The sequence below is a fragment of the Heteronotia binoei genome, chromosome 3 (genome assembly GCF_032191835.1).
Source record: "Heteronotia binoei isolate CCM8104 ecotype False Entrance Well chromosome 3, APGP_CSIRO_Hbin_v1, whole genome shotgun sequence".
NCBI lineage: Eukaryota > Metazoa > Chordata > Lepidosauria > Squamata > Gekkonidae > Heteronotia > Heteronotia binoei.
Genome location: NC_083225.1, coordinates 92,454,139 through 92,468,602, shown reverse-complemented (window position 1 = coordinate 92,468,602; position 14,464 = coordinate 92,454,139). Strand labels below are relative to the sequence as shown.

The following is a 14,464-nucleotide window of genomic DNA, read 5'->3' as shown; positions in this document are numbered from 1 at the left end:
AAGACAAGCCCTGGGATGAATAAACCAGTGAGTTCACACCAGTGCATATGATTGTGCCATGGATTAACACAGATGTATAACCAGCCTGATGGAATCCATATCACGTTGTGACTCTAAACCAAAGCTGAACAGAAAATGCTCAAAGGATCAATTACAAGCATCCTCTTTGATCAATGGAATAAGAGAAGAAACTGCTGCAGTCAGAGGTAGAGGTCAAGATAGAGAAAACGTTTTCTGACTAAGTGGGTGACACAGCTGCTACTTACAAAGGCACACAATTATGAGGCGATTCTGAGATGGATTTTCCTGGTTTCCATGTACATTTGCTGGGCAAATTGGGATGAATCCATGTGTTGCTAGTTTTGGGTTCTGGATTTTCCACATCCCCGTTGAGGAAAGGACAAACTCTGATTGTTTTGTTGGATGTGAAAACACATGCCATTGTGAACTAAAACAAGAGAGTAGGGAAAAAGCATTTTGATTAGCAGTCTCTCAGTTTCTGAACTTTTGCATATAGGTCAGTGAGGACAAGTTGATCTGCATTTATTTGTTGCCACTTCAGGGAGCCAGCTACAGCTCAGCCATTGTTCTTGACAGAGCTTCAGGTTCTTTATGCATGTCCATTTCCCTCGCTTTCACTGTGCATTACCATTCTTTTTCTCTCTGTATTCCCCTGTGCATTCCAGTTGTGTTCTCTTTTTCTTTCTGCCTTGATTGTCTCCCTTCAGTACTGAGCCAGATTTCAACCTGCTGTTTCCCCAAGTTTTCTCAAACTACTTTTGTGATGATCCTTCCCCTTGGTTTCCTTCCAAGCTGAAGGTAATTTAAAAGCATACACATTCCCTTGTCCTTCCCGCTCCCCTCTGAGGCCAACTGGTCTCTTCTTATCAGTCAGTTTTACATTGGGCATGTCTTTTGAAACAGGAGATTAGAAGTAATTAACTTTGTCTGATTTGTTTGCAGGAATAGTCAATTAGTTCAGTTGGTTAGAATGTAGTGCTATTAACTGCAAGGTGGTTGAGTCCTCATTTGGGCAAGTTCATTAAAAAATGGTTTTCTTGAAAATTAATTCTGACCACAAACATTTCACACATGAGGATGATGCTGTGGAACCTGCTCTGAGACAGCAGTTGCCTGCTTTTTAAAAAAACAGTCTGGTCCATCTCAATATCTTGTTTTCCCCCTTTTCCTGTCATCTCATTTCCAAATAATGCTGTGGGAGGGAGCTCAGGCTGTGAAGCATTGACATCTCCACCTCCCCCCGTCATGAACCTCCTCCACCAACCTGCTGCGCAGCAGCTTCCCTTCTGCCTCTCTGGCCAAGTGGTCAAGGTCTCCTCTTCTGTAGGCATGCATCTTTTAAAACTTTTAACTGCACACATGCACACCACCTTTGTCAAACTTTTAAAGCAGAGGTGTCAGACTCAGTTGTTATGAGGGCTGGATCTGACATAAATGAGACCTTGCTGGGCAAAGCCAGACCATTTCTGGCCAGGCCATGTGTGTGCCTATTTAAGATTAGGTAGCAGATATATAAACTTTTTAAAGGACATAGACAAACATGACTAAAGATTTTTTTTTAAAAAAAACCCTTAAAATAAAACATGCTTAAAACATTAGCACTTGTTGGTCTTAAAGGTGCTTTCTTTGTATTTCTCCTGTGGGATCCAGGGCAAAGGAAGCTCTGGCTCTTTCCCTCCCTCCGCAGGGGTCCAGGAGGGGAAGAAACCTCAACCAATGGAGAAAACTGAGGTTTTGCTCTGTAGCTCCTGTGCAAGCCTTACAAAGCAAGTTGAGATGCACAAGGATGCAAGAGAGAGGGAGAAGGAAGCAGACAAGAGTCAGTTGTTTGGGGGCTTGATAAGGCTGCATGTTTGACACCCCTGATTTAAACTATTCCCTGCCAATCATTGTTCTCTCCAACCATCCCAGATTAGCATTAAACTCCTGCTAAACTAAACTGTCCTTTAAAAACAAAACAAAATTGTACAGATGGAAAACCTAACCAATGGGAAGCTTGTACACTGATAAAAGGGGAAGAACCACTAATGGTGACCCCACAATAAATTCAGCTTGAAGAATCTCCTGTTTCAAAAGACATGCCCAGTGCAGAACTGACCAATCAGAGGAGATTAACCCCACAACACTATCCAGGTTTTCTCATTAGTGTGCAGAATATATACTCCTTAATTCCCAACAGAAACATGCACAGAGCACAAGCAAAGCATTTGAAGTAAACCCCAACAGACTCAACTTCAGTGAAAATCAAAAGTAAGCTGTGTGTGCATAAAGGACTTCAATCAGTGCCTTTGCTTTAGGAAAAAAAAAACAGTGCAGGATTTAGACTAAGTGGGGAAAGCTCTGGAACAATATTATGACATCATTGCAGCTGTTTGGTCCTGGGAGTGAATATTAGGCTGAATGTCCCAGACATTGGCTTGGCTTACCAGGCAGCCTTTATTCATCAATAACCTCCACCCCTTTCCCTCTTAAGTATTTTGGCATGCCCAGAGGACTGGGGGCAATGCAGGAATTTCTCTTCTTTGCACTGGGATACCAAAAACATGAAACAAGAGGAGTGAACTCTGCTGTTTCTTAGCTTATCCATCCCATACACCAAGTGAGAGAGATATTCCATTAGTCTCCCATATCCTTTGCTCTTTTTATAGGGCTCATGGAAGAGGCAAGGTTTCAGCTCATTTCTACTGTTTTGGAAAGGGTAAAGACAATGTGAGAAAACTCTGTTGTTTCTTGCCTTTCCCAAACTGCAGTGTAAATGGGAAAAAAATGCTGATGGGCATCCTACTCACTAGAGGGCCAGGGGCACTTATTCCTGAGAAGCAGATCTATGGATTTCTGACTAAAGATCCACCTTTGCCCTCAAACCAATAATAGTAAAATATTAGCACATTCCAGCCACTGATAGTAGAATACTGTGCAACTGAACCTCAGTTTTCAAAGTAAGGTTAGAGCCATTGCCTAAAAGTTTTAAACAATGGAGTTATCAGGCCCCTAGATCCCTGCAATCATTGCTGATATGTATGTATAAACACTTCTGGTACAGACTCCTGTGTTTTTTTTTTTCTGAATGTATACCAGATGTTCAAGCTGGATTCAGAAAAAGAAGTGGCACTAGAGATCATATTGCAAATTTATGTTGGCTACTGGAGCATACAATAGAATTTCAGAAGAAAATCCACTTGTATTTCATAGATTACAGCAAAGCTTTGACTGTAGATTATTTTTAAAAAACTATGGTTGGCTTTAAATTAAATGGGAGAACCACAGCATCTGATTGTTTTGATGCACAACCTACACTGCTTACAAGACGCTACTGTTAGGGCAGAGTATGGAGAAACAGAATGGTTTTCAATTGCAGAGGTGTTAGACAAGGATGCATTTAATCTCCCCATCTCTTCAATATGTATGAGGAACATATAATAAGGAAAGATGGATTAGATTTAGATGAAGGTGGAGTGAAAAAAACTTGTAAGAGTTTGAGATACATAGATTATACCACATTATTGGTAGAAAACAGTGGAACTTGAAACGCTTACTACAGAAGCTTAAAGAAGAAAGTGCCAAACCAGATTTACAGCTGAACATCAAGAAGACAAAAGTAATAACGACTGGGTGATTAAACAACTTCAAGGCTTTATAGTAAAATTAAAAATTGTTCAAGACCCTCCCCCCCACTTTGGTTCCATCATCAACCAAAAGGGAAACTGCAAGCAAGAAATCAGATGGAAAATGAAATTGGGAAGGGCAGTCACGAAGAAACTATACAACATCCTTAAGTGTCACTGGTAACAAAGATCCGGTTAATTCATGCCATACTATCACTGTGAAAGTTGGACAGTGAAGAAAGCTGACTGGAAGAAAGTAGATTCCTTTGAAATGTAGAGTTGCAGGATTGTTTTATGGATATGGTGGACTGCCAAAAAGACAAATGAGTGGGTTCTATACCAATCAGCCTGAACTCTCCCTAGAAGTTAAAGCAACAAAACTGAGGATATCATATTTTGTTTATATTATGCAGGGCTGGTGCATGGGAGTAGGCGGGGTAGGCATAGAGATGTAAAATTTCCGGAAATTTTGAAGCTTTCCAGAAAAAAATGGAAATTTTCAGAAAAATTGAAAAAAAATGCTACATTAGCATTTCTTTTTTCTTTTCCAGATTGAAAGTCATTCTGTTAATTTAGGAACATAAAATATGACTATGGACAATTTTACTTGGCATGAAATTATCACAACAGGCTTATTAAAAATATAGTGTATCCAAACAATTATTACAAACAGAATTTACTTTTAAAATAATATTTATTTGTAATTGTAGCAAATGGAGCAACAAACTCCTGAACTGTTTACTAGTTTATGTGGAACAGACAAAAAAACTTCCACAAAACAATTTTTTGAAATCCAGAAGTAACAATTATTCATATTTACTCTCCACAGTATTAAATAAAAATAAAAAACTCATTCTCATAAAAAGAATTGAAGAGGGGGGGAAGTGTATAGAAGGGAGCATAGAACTAAGTTTCAATAAATTGGCATGACCTAGGACTTGCTTGTCCTCAGTGCACAGAAATCAGAATAATCTGATCTACATATTTTTTAGAAATGATTTGGAAAATATTTGAACACTTTGTCTTAAAATATTTTATTCATCATGCTAAAATAAAACATTCCATAATCAATTTTTTTCCTTTCCTTTCCTTTTTTTCAATTTTCCCATTTTTTTGGGAAAAACAAAAAATGCTTCAGGAAAAAAACAGAAAAAAACTGTTTTTTTCCCCGGCTTTTTTTTTGGGCCTTCACATCTCTAGGTAGATGGCGCCTTCCTTGGAAGCCTCCATAGAGCGTAGTTTCTCAGCAGTGCTCGGCCACTTTCCGGTTGAAACCGGCTGAGGGGGCGCCTTTCCATGAAGTCGACGCTTGGCTGCTTTCAACCTGAAAGCAGCCAGGCACCTTTAAAACACCGCACTCTCCAAAGAGCGTGGTGTTTTAAAGGCAGCCAGCTGCCTTCAGGTTGAAAGCAGCCAAGTGGCGCCTTTCCAAGCAGTGCTTTTCTGGGCAAACTTTATTATGTAGTTAGATGTGGGCCAAAAAAGTAAGACTTGAAGGAAGCCTCCAAAAAGTATAGTGCAGGGGAAAAGCGACAGCACGGCAGCACTCTCGTGCGCTGCCCACCGCAATCTAGTCCCCCTCATGATGATGTCACTTTTAGTGATGTCATCATGGAGCATGCGTGTGCTGGAAAAAAACAAAAAGGGAGCTGGAGGGGGGGGGTGCGGCATGGGAGTCTGCCTCTAGAGACAGAACCCTTAGTGCCAGCCCTGATATTAGGAGAATACAAGAGTCAGTGAAAAGACAATAATGCTAGGCAAAGTTGAAGGCATTGCTTTACAAGACCTGAAAATGGCTGTTAACAATAGGACATTTTGAAGGATATTAATTCATAGTGTCGCCATAAGTTGAAAGCAGCTCGATGGAACTTAACACACATTAGCACTCTGCTACTGTCAGAAGCAGTTTTTGGGGGTTTTTTTTTGGTAAAACAACATATTGGTTATTTTATATATTGAGGAAGGCTATAGGGAAAAGTTCTGTTTTTGGATGGTAATTAAGAATTTCACTTATGTCAGAGGATGTACCGTAGTAACTTCTATTAATATGCAGTCAAAATACAGGGATATTTGATTCAAGTACCTATGGGGCAAAACAGTTGACCAATAGGAAACCTTTCCACTGTTGTCCCTTGCAGATACAGCTTCAGGTTTGGATTGCTGGACATTTTTTTGTCAGGCTCAAAGGGTTTTAAACACAATGGCAGAAGAGGTGCTTTAAATATATATCGGCAAAGAGGCAGAGTAAATCAAGCCCCCCATTCTAAATGTCCAAATGCTCAGATTTGCTGTACTGTCATGTACCAAGCCCACCTGTTGTTTTCTCATCACTAAATACAGGTCTCCTTTGCAAATCATATTTTGAATGAGCTACTAACAGACCCACTGATAAATGTGAAGCTTCTGTTATAAGCATGGATCTGGTCCCTAATGTTTTAAAAGCTACCAATCAATTCTGAATTCTCCCTGGAAGCTAAAACAACCAAACTGAAGCTATGTACTTTGGTCACATTATGAGAAGACAAGAGTCACAGGAAAAGACAATGGAAAGAAAAAATGAAACTGCAGGAAAAGAGGAAGACTCAAAATGAGATTGATTGACTCCATAAAGGAAGCCATGGCCCTCAGTTTGCAAGACCTGAACAAGGCCGTTAATTACAAGATATATTGGAGGTTGTTAATCTATAGGGTTCCCATAAATTGGAAAAGACTTGACAGTACTTAACACATACAGAGTATACACAAGATACACAGTATACTAAAAACACAGCAAAAGGACAGGATCCTGTTACTGCTACATGCACAGCATTCAGTTTTCTTGGGTTTGCTACCTTTTTAAGATAAATTTTGGCCTTCCTGATTATTGCTCTGGGTTATCTGTTCTCCGAGGAAAACATTTACTGTCTTGGAATTTCAAATGATGCTTAAGGCTAAAGTTCCTGCCAATTGTTGTTTGTGTATTTGTATTCAGAGAGAAGTGGGGGAGGGGATTGTCATAGTATATATTGTACTGCTCTTTATTAACTTCCCAAAGGAAAGGTTCGTTTTTAAATTATGCAGAGAAATAATCTAATTGCCATCTGATGGGAACAAAAGATAAATAACATAATACATTATGCAAAAATACCATCCCTCCTGTGTGAGCAGAAGTTTCCTGCTGGTCATGAAGGAGGGGTTTTAGTATACAACCTTCAATATTTTTAAAAAGTTACTTAAATTATTTACAGTGTAATCCTATGCATATTTATTCAGAAGAAAATTCCACTTTATTCAATGGGTGTGCAGTAGGACTGCAGCTTAAAAAACTTGTTAAAACACACAGCAACTTTTCTGTGACATTTTAGAAGGAAGAAACACAAGAACAATGATGGAAGATAGTGGGAAGAAATATTTTAGGATTTGTACAGCACTTGTTTTCTAAAAGTTTCACATTCATTACCTTTTATACTTTGCAACAAACCTGTACAGTATATGGGTATCATTATTCCCATATTATAGATAGGATGAAGGTCAAGCTAAGACAGCAGCTCGCCAAAGGCTACCTGGTAATTTCATGGTCCAGGTAAGATTTGAAGCAGGGATTTCCCAACTGACATTGTACTTCACTAAAGATGGGGGGATGGAGACTTACATATTTTCACAGAAGGCTTTGGTTAATATTTACATTGCTTGAGTGATAGTAGAAGGCAACTATTTTCCAATCAGGAAATGTCAGTATGTCTTCTTTAAATGGAAAAACGTACCCTTGTTTTGTGAAGAATAGTCATAAATTGTACTACATGAAAGATAATAATGGTCTGGCATTATAAAAGTTAGGATTTACTAGGAAGACTTTTCCAATTGCTTCTTCTAAATGCAGTATTAAAATCATGGAATCTCTGCATTATTTTTAAATTCCTTGAGCTGAAAGCATTTATCTTAAAATCTCACCCATCTATACATATGTAGGACAGTGAATAAATAGCAATTAAAATAGCTTTCAGCTAATGCAAAATTACCTAACATTAAAAAGCAACTGTACTCAATGAGCTATGAGGAAAAAAAATACTCACCCGCTCCTAAAGGTGTTTGCAGAACTCCTGCTTCAAAAGCTGCTGACTGCTTAGTTATATCTATGTCTATGAGTCAGGGAGGCAATAAGCTGTCTTGAACACTGCACAAAGAGCAGTGATTGGTTTCTCTTGCACCACATATGTTTGCTCATGATCAACGTACAATGTTTTTTCAAATAACAGTGATCAGACTGCAAATAGAGTATGTATTTATTTACTGTTATAGGTTTAAGATTGTTTTATTAAAAAAGCATACTTTATTGATCTTTTTGATTTGTTAAATAAAGACGCATGTTTTAGTTTATTGATCTTTATAGTTAGCTCAATGCCTTTTATAAGAACTAAATATTGCTTTGCAGCCAGCATGGTGTGGTGGTTAGAATATTGGTCTAAGACCTGGGGAGACCCAAGTTTGAATCCCCACTGCAACACAGATGCTTGCTGGGTGACTTTGGGGCAGTTGTACACTCTCATGGTTGTTGTGAGGATAAAATGGAGGAGAGGTGAATGATGTTAGCTGCCTTGGGTCCCTATTTGCTAAACATGTGAGAAGCTAATGCTCAGATTTTAGATGGGTGTCACCGATTGTTGGAGATTGTTTTGAGAGCTCACTCACATCCACATCACCTTACCTGACATATGCCTTCCATGTGACTGATGACAGTAGCTTTATAAGAAACACAGCAATTAATGGAGTAGGATATCAGCCACACAATGGTCCCAAACTCAGACTACAAGCCTAATTCAGGCTGCATCAGATTCTTACAGGATAGTCAGGCATGCTCTAGCTTCAACTGTGCTTAGATTTTAAAAGCCATGAAATTAAAAGACATTTGCTTCTTGGGAGGACAGTTATGGTGAACCTGGGCAGTATTATAAAAAGTAGAGACATCACCCTGCCAACGAAAGTCCGATTATTCAAAGCTATGGTATTCCCAGTAGTAATGAAGGCTGTGAGAGCTGGACCATAAGGAAGGCAGAGCGCAGAAGAATAGATGCTTTCGAGCTGTGGTTCTGGAGAAGACTCTTGAGAGTCCCTTGGACTGCAAGAAGATCAAATCAGTCAGTCCTAAAGGAAATCAACCCTGACTGTTCCCTGGAAGGTCAGATGCTGAAGCTGAAGCTCAAATACTTTGGCCACCAAATGAGAAGAGAGCACTCACTGGAGAAGATCCTGATGCTGGGAAAGACAGAAAGCAAAAGAAGAAGGGGACAGCAAAAGATGAGATGGCTGGACAGCGTTACTGATGTAACTAACACGATTTGAGCAGACTTCGGAGGATGGTAAAAGACAGGAGGGCCTGGCGGGACTTTGTCTATGGGGTTGCAAAGAATCATACTCAACTGTGCAACTGAACAACAAAAAAGTTCAACCCTCTACTAAGCAGTGCTGTATCTAGGGGGTTAATCTATGCTGTTATTTGAACACTTTGGGGTACAACGTTATATGGCAGGTTCCACTTTTGAAGGGAAATTACTTGCTGCACATCAATCTATGGATAAATAAAGTTGTGGTGTGAAGAAAAGTGGTATTTGTTAGGTAGGGCTACAACCATGAAAGACAATAAGGATCTAGAAAAATAGGCCAAGGTTGGCAATTACTGGCCTGTTGCCTGAAGAAAGTAAAATAGGTGCCAAGTGAATCTCAAGGGGGACAGTATTCCAAAGGCAAGGTGCCACCACAGAAAATGCCCAGGCTTTTGCTGCCACCTGCCTCACCTCTAAAGATGGGGTGAAGAGAGCAGGGTTTTGAGACGCAGATCTTAACTGGAAAGCTGAATAGTACAGGAGGTTGCTGTCATTCAGGTACTCTCACCAAAAGCAATGCAGGGCTAGTTCTCCACCCAAGTAACTATAGGCAAACCTCTGAGGTGCTGGCAACCAGTAGTTTGAAAGGAGACAGTGGTTGTGACTTTTTCCTGTTGTCCAAACCCATGCTGCCACTAGCTGGTTCCAAGTGAATCCATAAGGCACTGGCAAAAGCTGTTTTGTCAGATGACAACCAATTATTAGTCTAAAATATTTAAACTCAGCAGTCAGAAGCAGACCCATTACAATCATTAAGAGAACACAAGGAAATACCTGGAGAATTTTCCCTTCAGCAAATAATATTTAGAGCAAATGTTTAACAAGAACAACATGAAGTATGTATGAACCAGTACAGCCTTTGTGTCTCTCCCCTTTTGGATTGCTAGCATCTCAACATCTTCACAGACAGATACTAAGGTTTTGTTTGTTTTTTCTCATAAGGTTGCCTAAGCCTGTGCTAAAATCACCATACTACATCATTAAGATAGCTGATAGTTTTTGAACTTTAGAAACCCGAGACCCCCAATTCGACTTTAAAATGTTTGCAGAGTCTAAACCATTCCCTACTCTTTCACCAGAACAAACTGCATGAAGATAGCCCCTTTTCAAATGACATACCACAAGCTGTGTATGCCCCATTGAGGCGCTTGTCCTCTCACATCTTCAAAACAGCCCACTAAAAGTGTTTAATAAAATTGTTTTAATTGTCTGTATATAGTTTACAAGGTCAGATCTCAAAGGTGAACTGATTCTACAGGATCACCACTTCAAAGACCATGAGTCCAACCATGTTCAAATAAAGCTTACTCCTGGCTTGGAAATGACTTTGCACAGGACAGAGAAAGCAAGAACCTTCCTCATTGGTCAATAGCTTCTAGACAGATGCCAGTTGAACAGGGTTAGGAGGGAGCTTGGGAAAACTTTCAGAGCTACTTTTATAAATAGGAGACCAGCACTACCAAAATCTGAAATTCTTGTATTTAAATAAAAACCAACAATAACTACTAATGTCTACAAAAGGGCAGCTGTGGGAAATGCAGGACTCATTTTGGACAGGAGCTCACAGGAACAGAGCTCTGGAATATCTAAATTTTATTGTGCTCTTTCTTTATTAAAACACACACACTCAATACTTGCTTCTGGGCTTCATTGTTCAAAGCCCCTGTGAGAATTTTGCTGAACTCTTAAGATTTTACAAACTTTCTAATATTTTTCCCCACAAAAAATGGGAAGATAACTAAAACATATAAAGCAGACATATGTAAATCTTCATCATGCCACTGTGGCCACATAGGATAAAGTAATTTTACAATATGATGGGAGTAAGGTTTTATTATGACAATTATAATTCAAGAAGCATTTTAAGGTAGATGCTGACCTGGTATAATTTAGTACACCTTCTGGTAAGGTCAGGGATGTGTGGCACATGCAAATGAGTTGTGCTAATGAACTCTGTCACCTCTTTTTCCATAAAATGACCCCTGGGAAATGATTTTCCTTCCTGGCTCCATTTCCCCCCCTTTTGCTCCATGATTCCTCATTCCTGAATCTGCTTGCCTTACCTAGTCTTCATGCCCTCCCACATCTCTATGCATGGAACCCAGTATATTACAGTGGTGACGAAGGTGGGATCTTGGTAAGTGAGCTCAGCAACCAGCACCACACTGCACATCGCTGCATTTGCTTTCAGCTCAGCACATTGCCCCGCCATCACTGAAGAACGATCACTATGCCATGACCTGATGATGAATACTGCGCAGGGCCAACCAGCATCGTCCAGCACCACCGTGCAACTGCCACCGCTACCCAGGCCCAACATGGCCTTCGCTCCCAGACTGCATGGGTACATCCCCAAGTCCAACCCTGATCAACCGGACCAGCGGGCAAAGAGGCTGAACTACTTCATCCGCTACTACTAGATTATAGATGAAGAGCAGCAGAATCATCTCCTGCTCAGTATCTGAAGAATGGCCATGCTTCAGTTAGCCGAGAGCCTCATCTTGCCCACTGTGCTCGAGGAAGCAATGTATAAGGCCATTGTGGAGAAGCTTACCAACCACTTCTCATCCAAGCTGAAACGTACGACTAATGCATCAAATTCCACAAGTGGAACCAGAGGCACAGGGAGACCATCACTGTTTTCCTCGCGGAGCTCCACTACCTGGCCCTACATTGTGCCTTCTCAAACCTTGAGGAAACCTTCCTCAGCTGTTTCATTACTGACCTCTGAGATGAAAAGATGCAGAGGAAGCTGGTGATCCACGAGGACCTCACGCTAAAGAATGCACTCAGCGATGCAGCTGCTTATGAGAAATCCCATAAGGAGCAACCCGCTACCGGGGTTCAACAAATTTGTGGGGAGTTCCCATCTGTGTTTGACGGGACCCTAGGAACTTATACGAGTTCTCTAGTAGCATTGCAGCTTAGCCCCAATGTGCACCCCATATGGCCGAAGGTCTGGCACATCCTTTTTGCCCTGAAACCCAAGATAGAGGAGGAGTTAGACAAGGAGTCTTAGAGCCAGTTGCCAACACATGTTGGGAGACACCCATCGTAACCCCAGTAAAGCCCAATGGCCGAGTCTGCATCTGCGTGGACTATAAATGCACCATTAACAGGGTGCTACAAGACCATGCCTACCTGGTCCCGGTGGTCAGCCACATTTTAGCATCACTAGCTAATACGAGGTGGGGGCGGTCCTAGTACATGTGCTGCCGGACAGCCTTGAAGTCCTGGTGGCTTAGTATTCAAGGACACTACAGAAACCGAGCGCAACTACACGCAGATTGATAAGGAAGGTCTGGCAATTGTAGTGGGAGTTAAGAAGTTTCATGACTACCTTTATGGCTACCTCACAGACCATAAACCCTTGTTGAGTCTCTTTGCCCCTGTGACGGAAAGCAATGGGTTAACCATAATCTGAAGACGCACAGGGCTGCGTCAGGTGACCTGAGGGTGGGGGCAAAGTGCTCAGAGCTCTCAGGGAGGGAAAAGAAGTGGAAGGAGAGAAACTGCTGAGGCAGGAGTTCAGTCAGTTGGAGTCTGACAGAGTGGAGGCCTGTCAGAGAAGTCTGTCAGTGGGAACCTGACAGAGACTGAGAGGGTCAGTTAGTGCCGGCCAGAAGGGCTGAGAGGGCAGCTGATCCTGTGAAGAAGCTGGAGACGGGGAAGTCTTCCAGAGACTGCCAGCTGGACAAAACCAGCCAAGAGGGCTGTGTGTGTGTGAGTCAGTTAAGACTGGAACGGTCACAAACACCTAGGAACCACTCTGAAGATCTAGTGAGGAGGTTGAAGGAGTGGATGTGGGTCTGAGACACCAAGAAGGGCTGAGAGGAGAGACTCCAGTCGAGGGGTGAGACTAGACACATCAATCCCAAGAGGCCAGACCTTGGCTAGAGGTGGAGAGTGAGTTAAAGGGAACGGTGAACTGTGTAACTGTGAAAGATCCAAGAAAGAAAAAGTGATTGTAAGCTTGAAACAACAGAACAAACGTATAAGCCTATATTGTGTTGGAAGAATAAACAAAGCTGCTGTGGTCCCATCAAAAGAAACAAGTAAAAATACCCTGAAGAGACTAAAATATAGAGATCCAGTGAGGCCGTGAGGCGGGCGCTGCTATAGCCCCCGACTGCCATACACCCCAAATCTTGTCGCCATGGGTCTTGCTATCGTCCATATTCCTTGAGGGGCACCAATACACCCTCCAATACCATCCTGGGAAGGCAATGGGACACACAGGCACCTTAAGCCACCTGTTGCTGCCTTCTGGGGACCTGGACCCTGCCCCAGCACACCAGATTCTGCTCAAGACCCTCCCGGATCACCCGGTGCACACTAAGGACATTGGCCAATGCTCCACCAGGGACAAGACCCGAGTTTTGGATTGGATGTGGAGGGGATGGCCCACCAACCAGGTGGGCCCGGATTTTAGAGCATATGTGTTCAGCTGGGATGAACCCTTGGTGCATAAGGGGTGTTTGTTGTGGGGGAGTTGGGTAGTGGTGCCCCCGGTCTTGCAGCAGTGAGTCCTCACCGTGCTGCACAAAACCCGCCCGGGGATCGTGTGCATGAAGGCCCTTGCCTGCAATTATATTTGGTGGCCCTGGATTGATGACACGATCAAGTCCTGGGTCACCCATTGCCAACCCTGCCAGGAGACCCAACCAACACAATCCCGTGCACCAGCCCAACAGTGGGAGTCCACGCACAACCCCTGGTCCCACCTACATCTGGACTTTGTGGGGCCCTTCTTCCTCATCGTGGACTCCTACTCGAAATGGCTTGAGGTAATCCACGTGGCATCCACCTCCTCTCAGGCTGCCATAGGTGCTCTCCGAAGGGTCTTTACAACACACAGCCTGCCGGACACCCTCATCTCCAATAATGGAATGGCATTCATGTCTGGGGAGTTTCAAGACTTTTGCACCAGAAACTTGATTAGACACATTAAGTCAGACCCCTTTCACCCGGCCACCAATGGTTCAGCTGAAAGGATGGTGCAGTTGACTAAAGAATCACTCTGCCGCATCATCCATGGGGACTGAGAAGCGCACCTTGCTGAGTGCCTACTGGCCCAGCATACTATCCTCTGCGCAGCCACTGGCCACAGCCCTGCTGAACCCTTATGGGCCGGCGGCTGTCAACACTCCTAGACCGGATGCACCCGGACCAAGCCCTAGCCCTGCCCAAGATGCCGGAAGTGAGCCGGGCTTCCCACAGGCTCGATACAGGGGACTTAGTTTATGCAAAGAACTTTGGGGGAGGGCCTGCATGGATCCCAGCCTGGGTTACCCAAGTACTTGGGTCGGCTATGTATGAGGTCACCATGGAAGGTGGGTCCACCATTAAGCAGCACATCAACTAAAGGTCACACGAAGCCCCTGGGGATGAGATCGAGGAGGACATCCCCAATGACCTGCCAGTCATTCTGACTTCCCCTTCAACTGAAACAGCCAAAGCAGAGGCCCCGGCGCCAGC

General features: G+C 42.6%; 1 protein-coding gene across 1 annotated transcript in view; it reads right to left on the bottom strand.

Moving 5' to 3' along the window:
* Positions 1-7,787, bottom strand: part of LOC132568412 (cystathionine beta-synthase-like) — a 42,521-nt gene extending 34,734 nt beyond the window's left edge. Inside the window, exons 1-2 of the mRNA XM_060234204.1 lie at positions 7,679-7,787; positions 267-448 (exon numbers count right to left, since the gene is read on the bottom strand). Coding sequence (XP_060090187.1) covers positions 267-442 — 176 coding nt within the window. The 5' untranslated portion in view covers positions 443-448; positions 7,679-7,787. The remainder of the gene's footprint in view (positions 1-266; positions 449-7,678) is intronic.
* Positions 7,788-14,464: the final 6,677 nt, after the last annotated feature.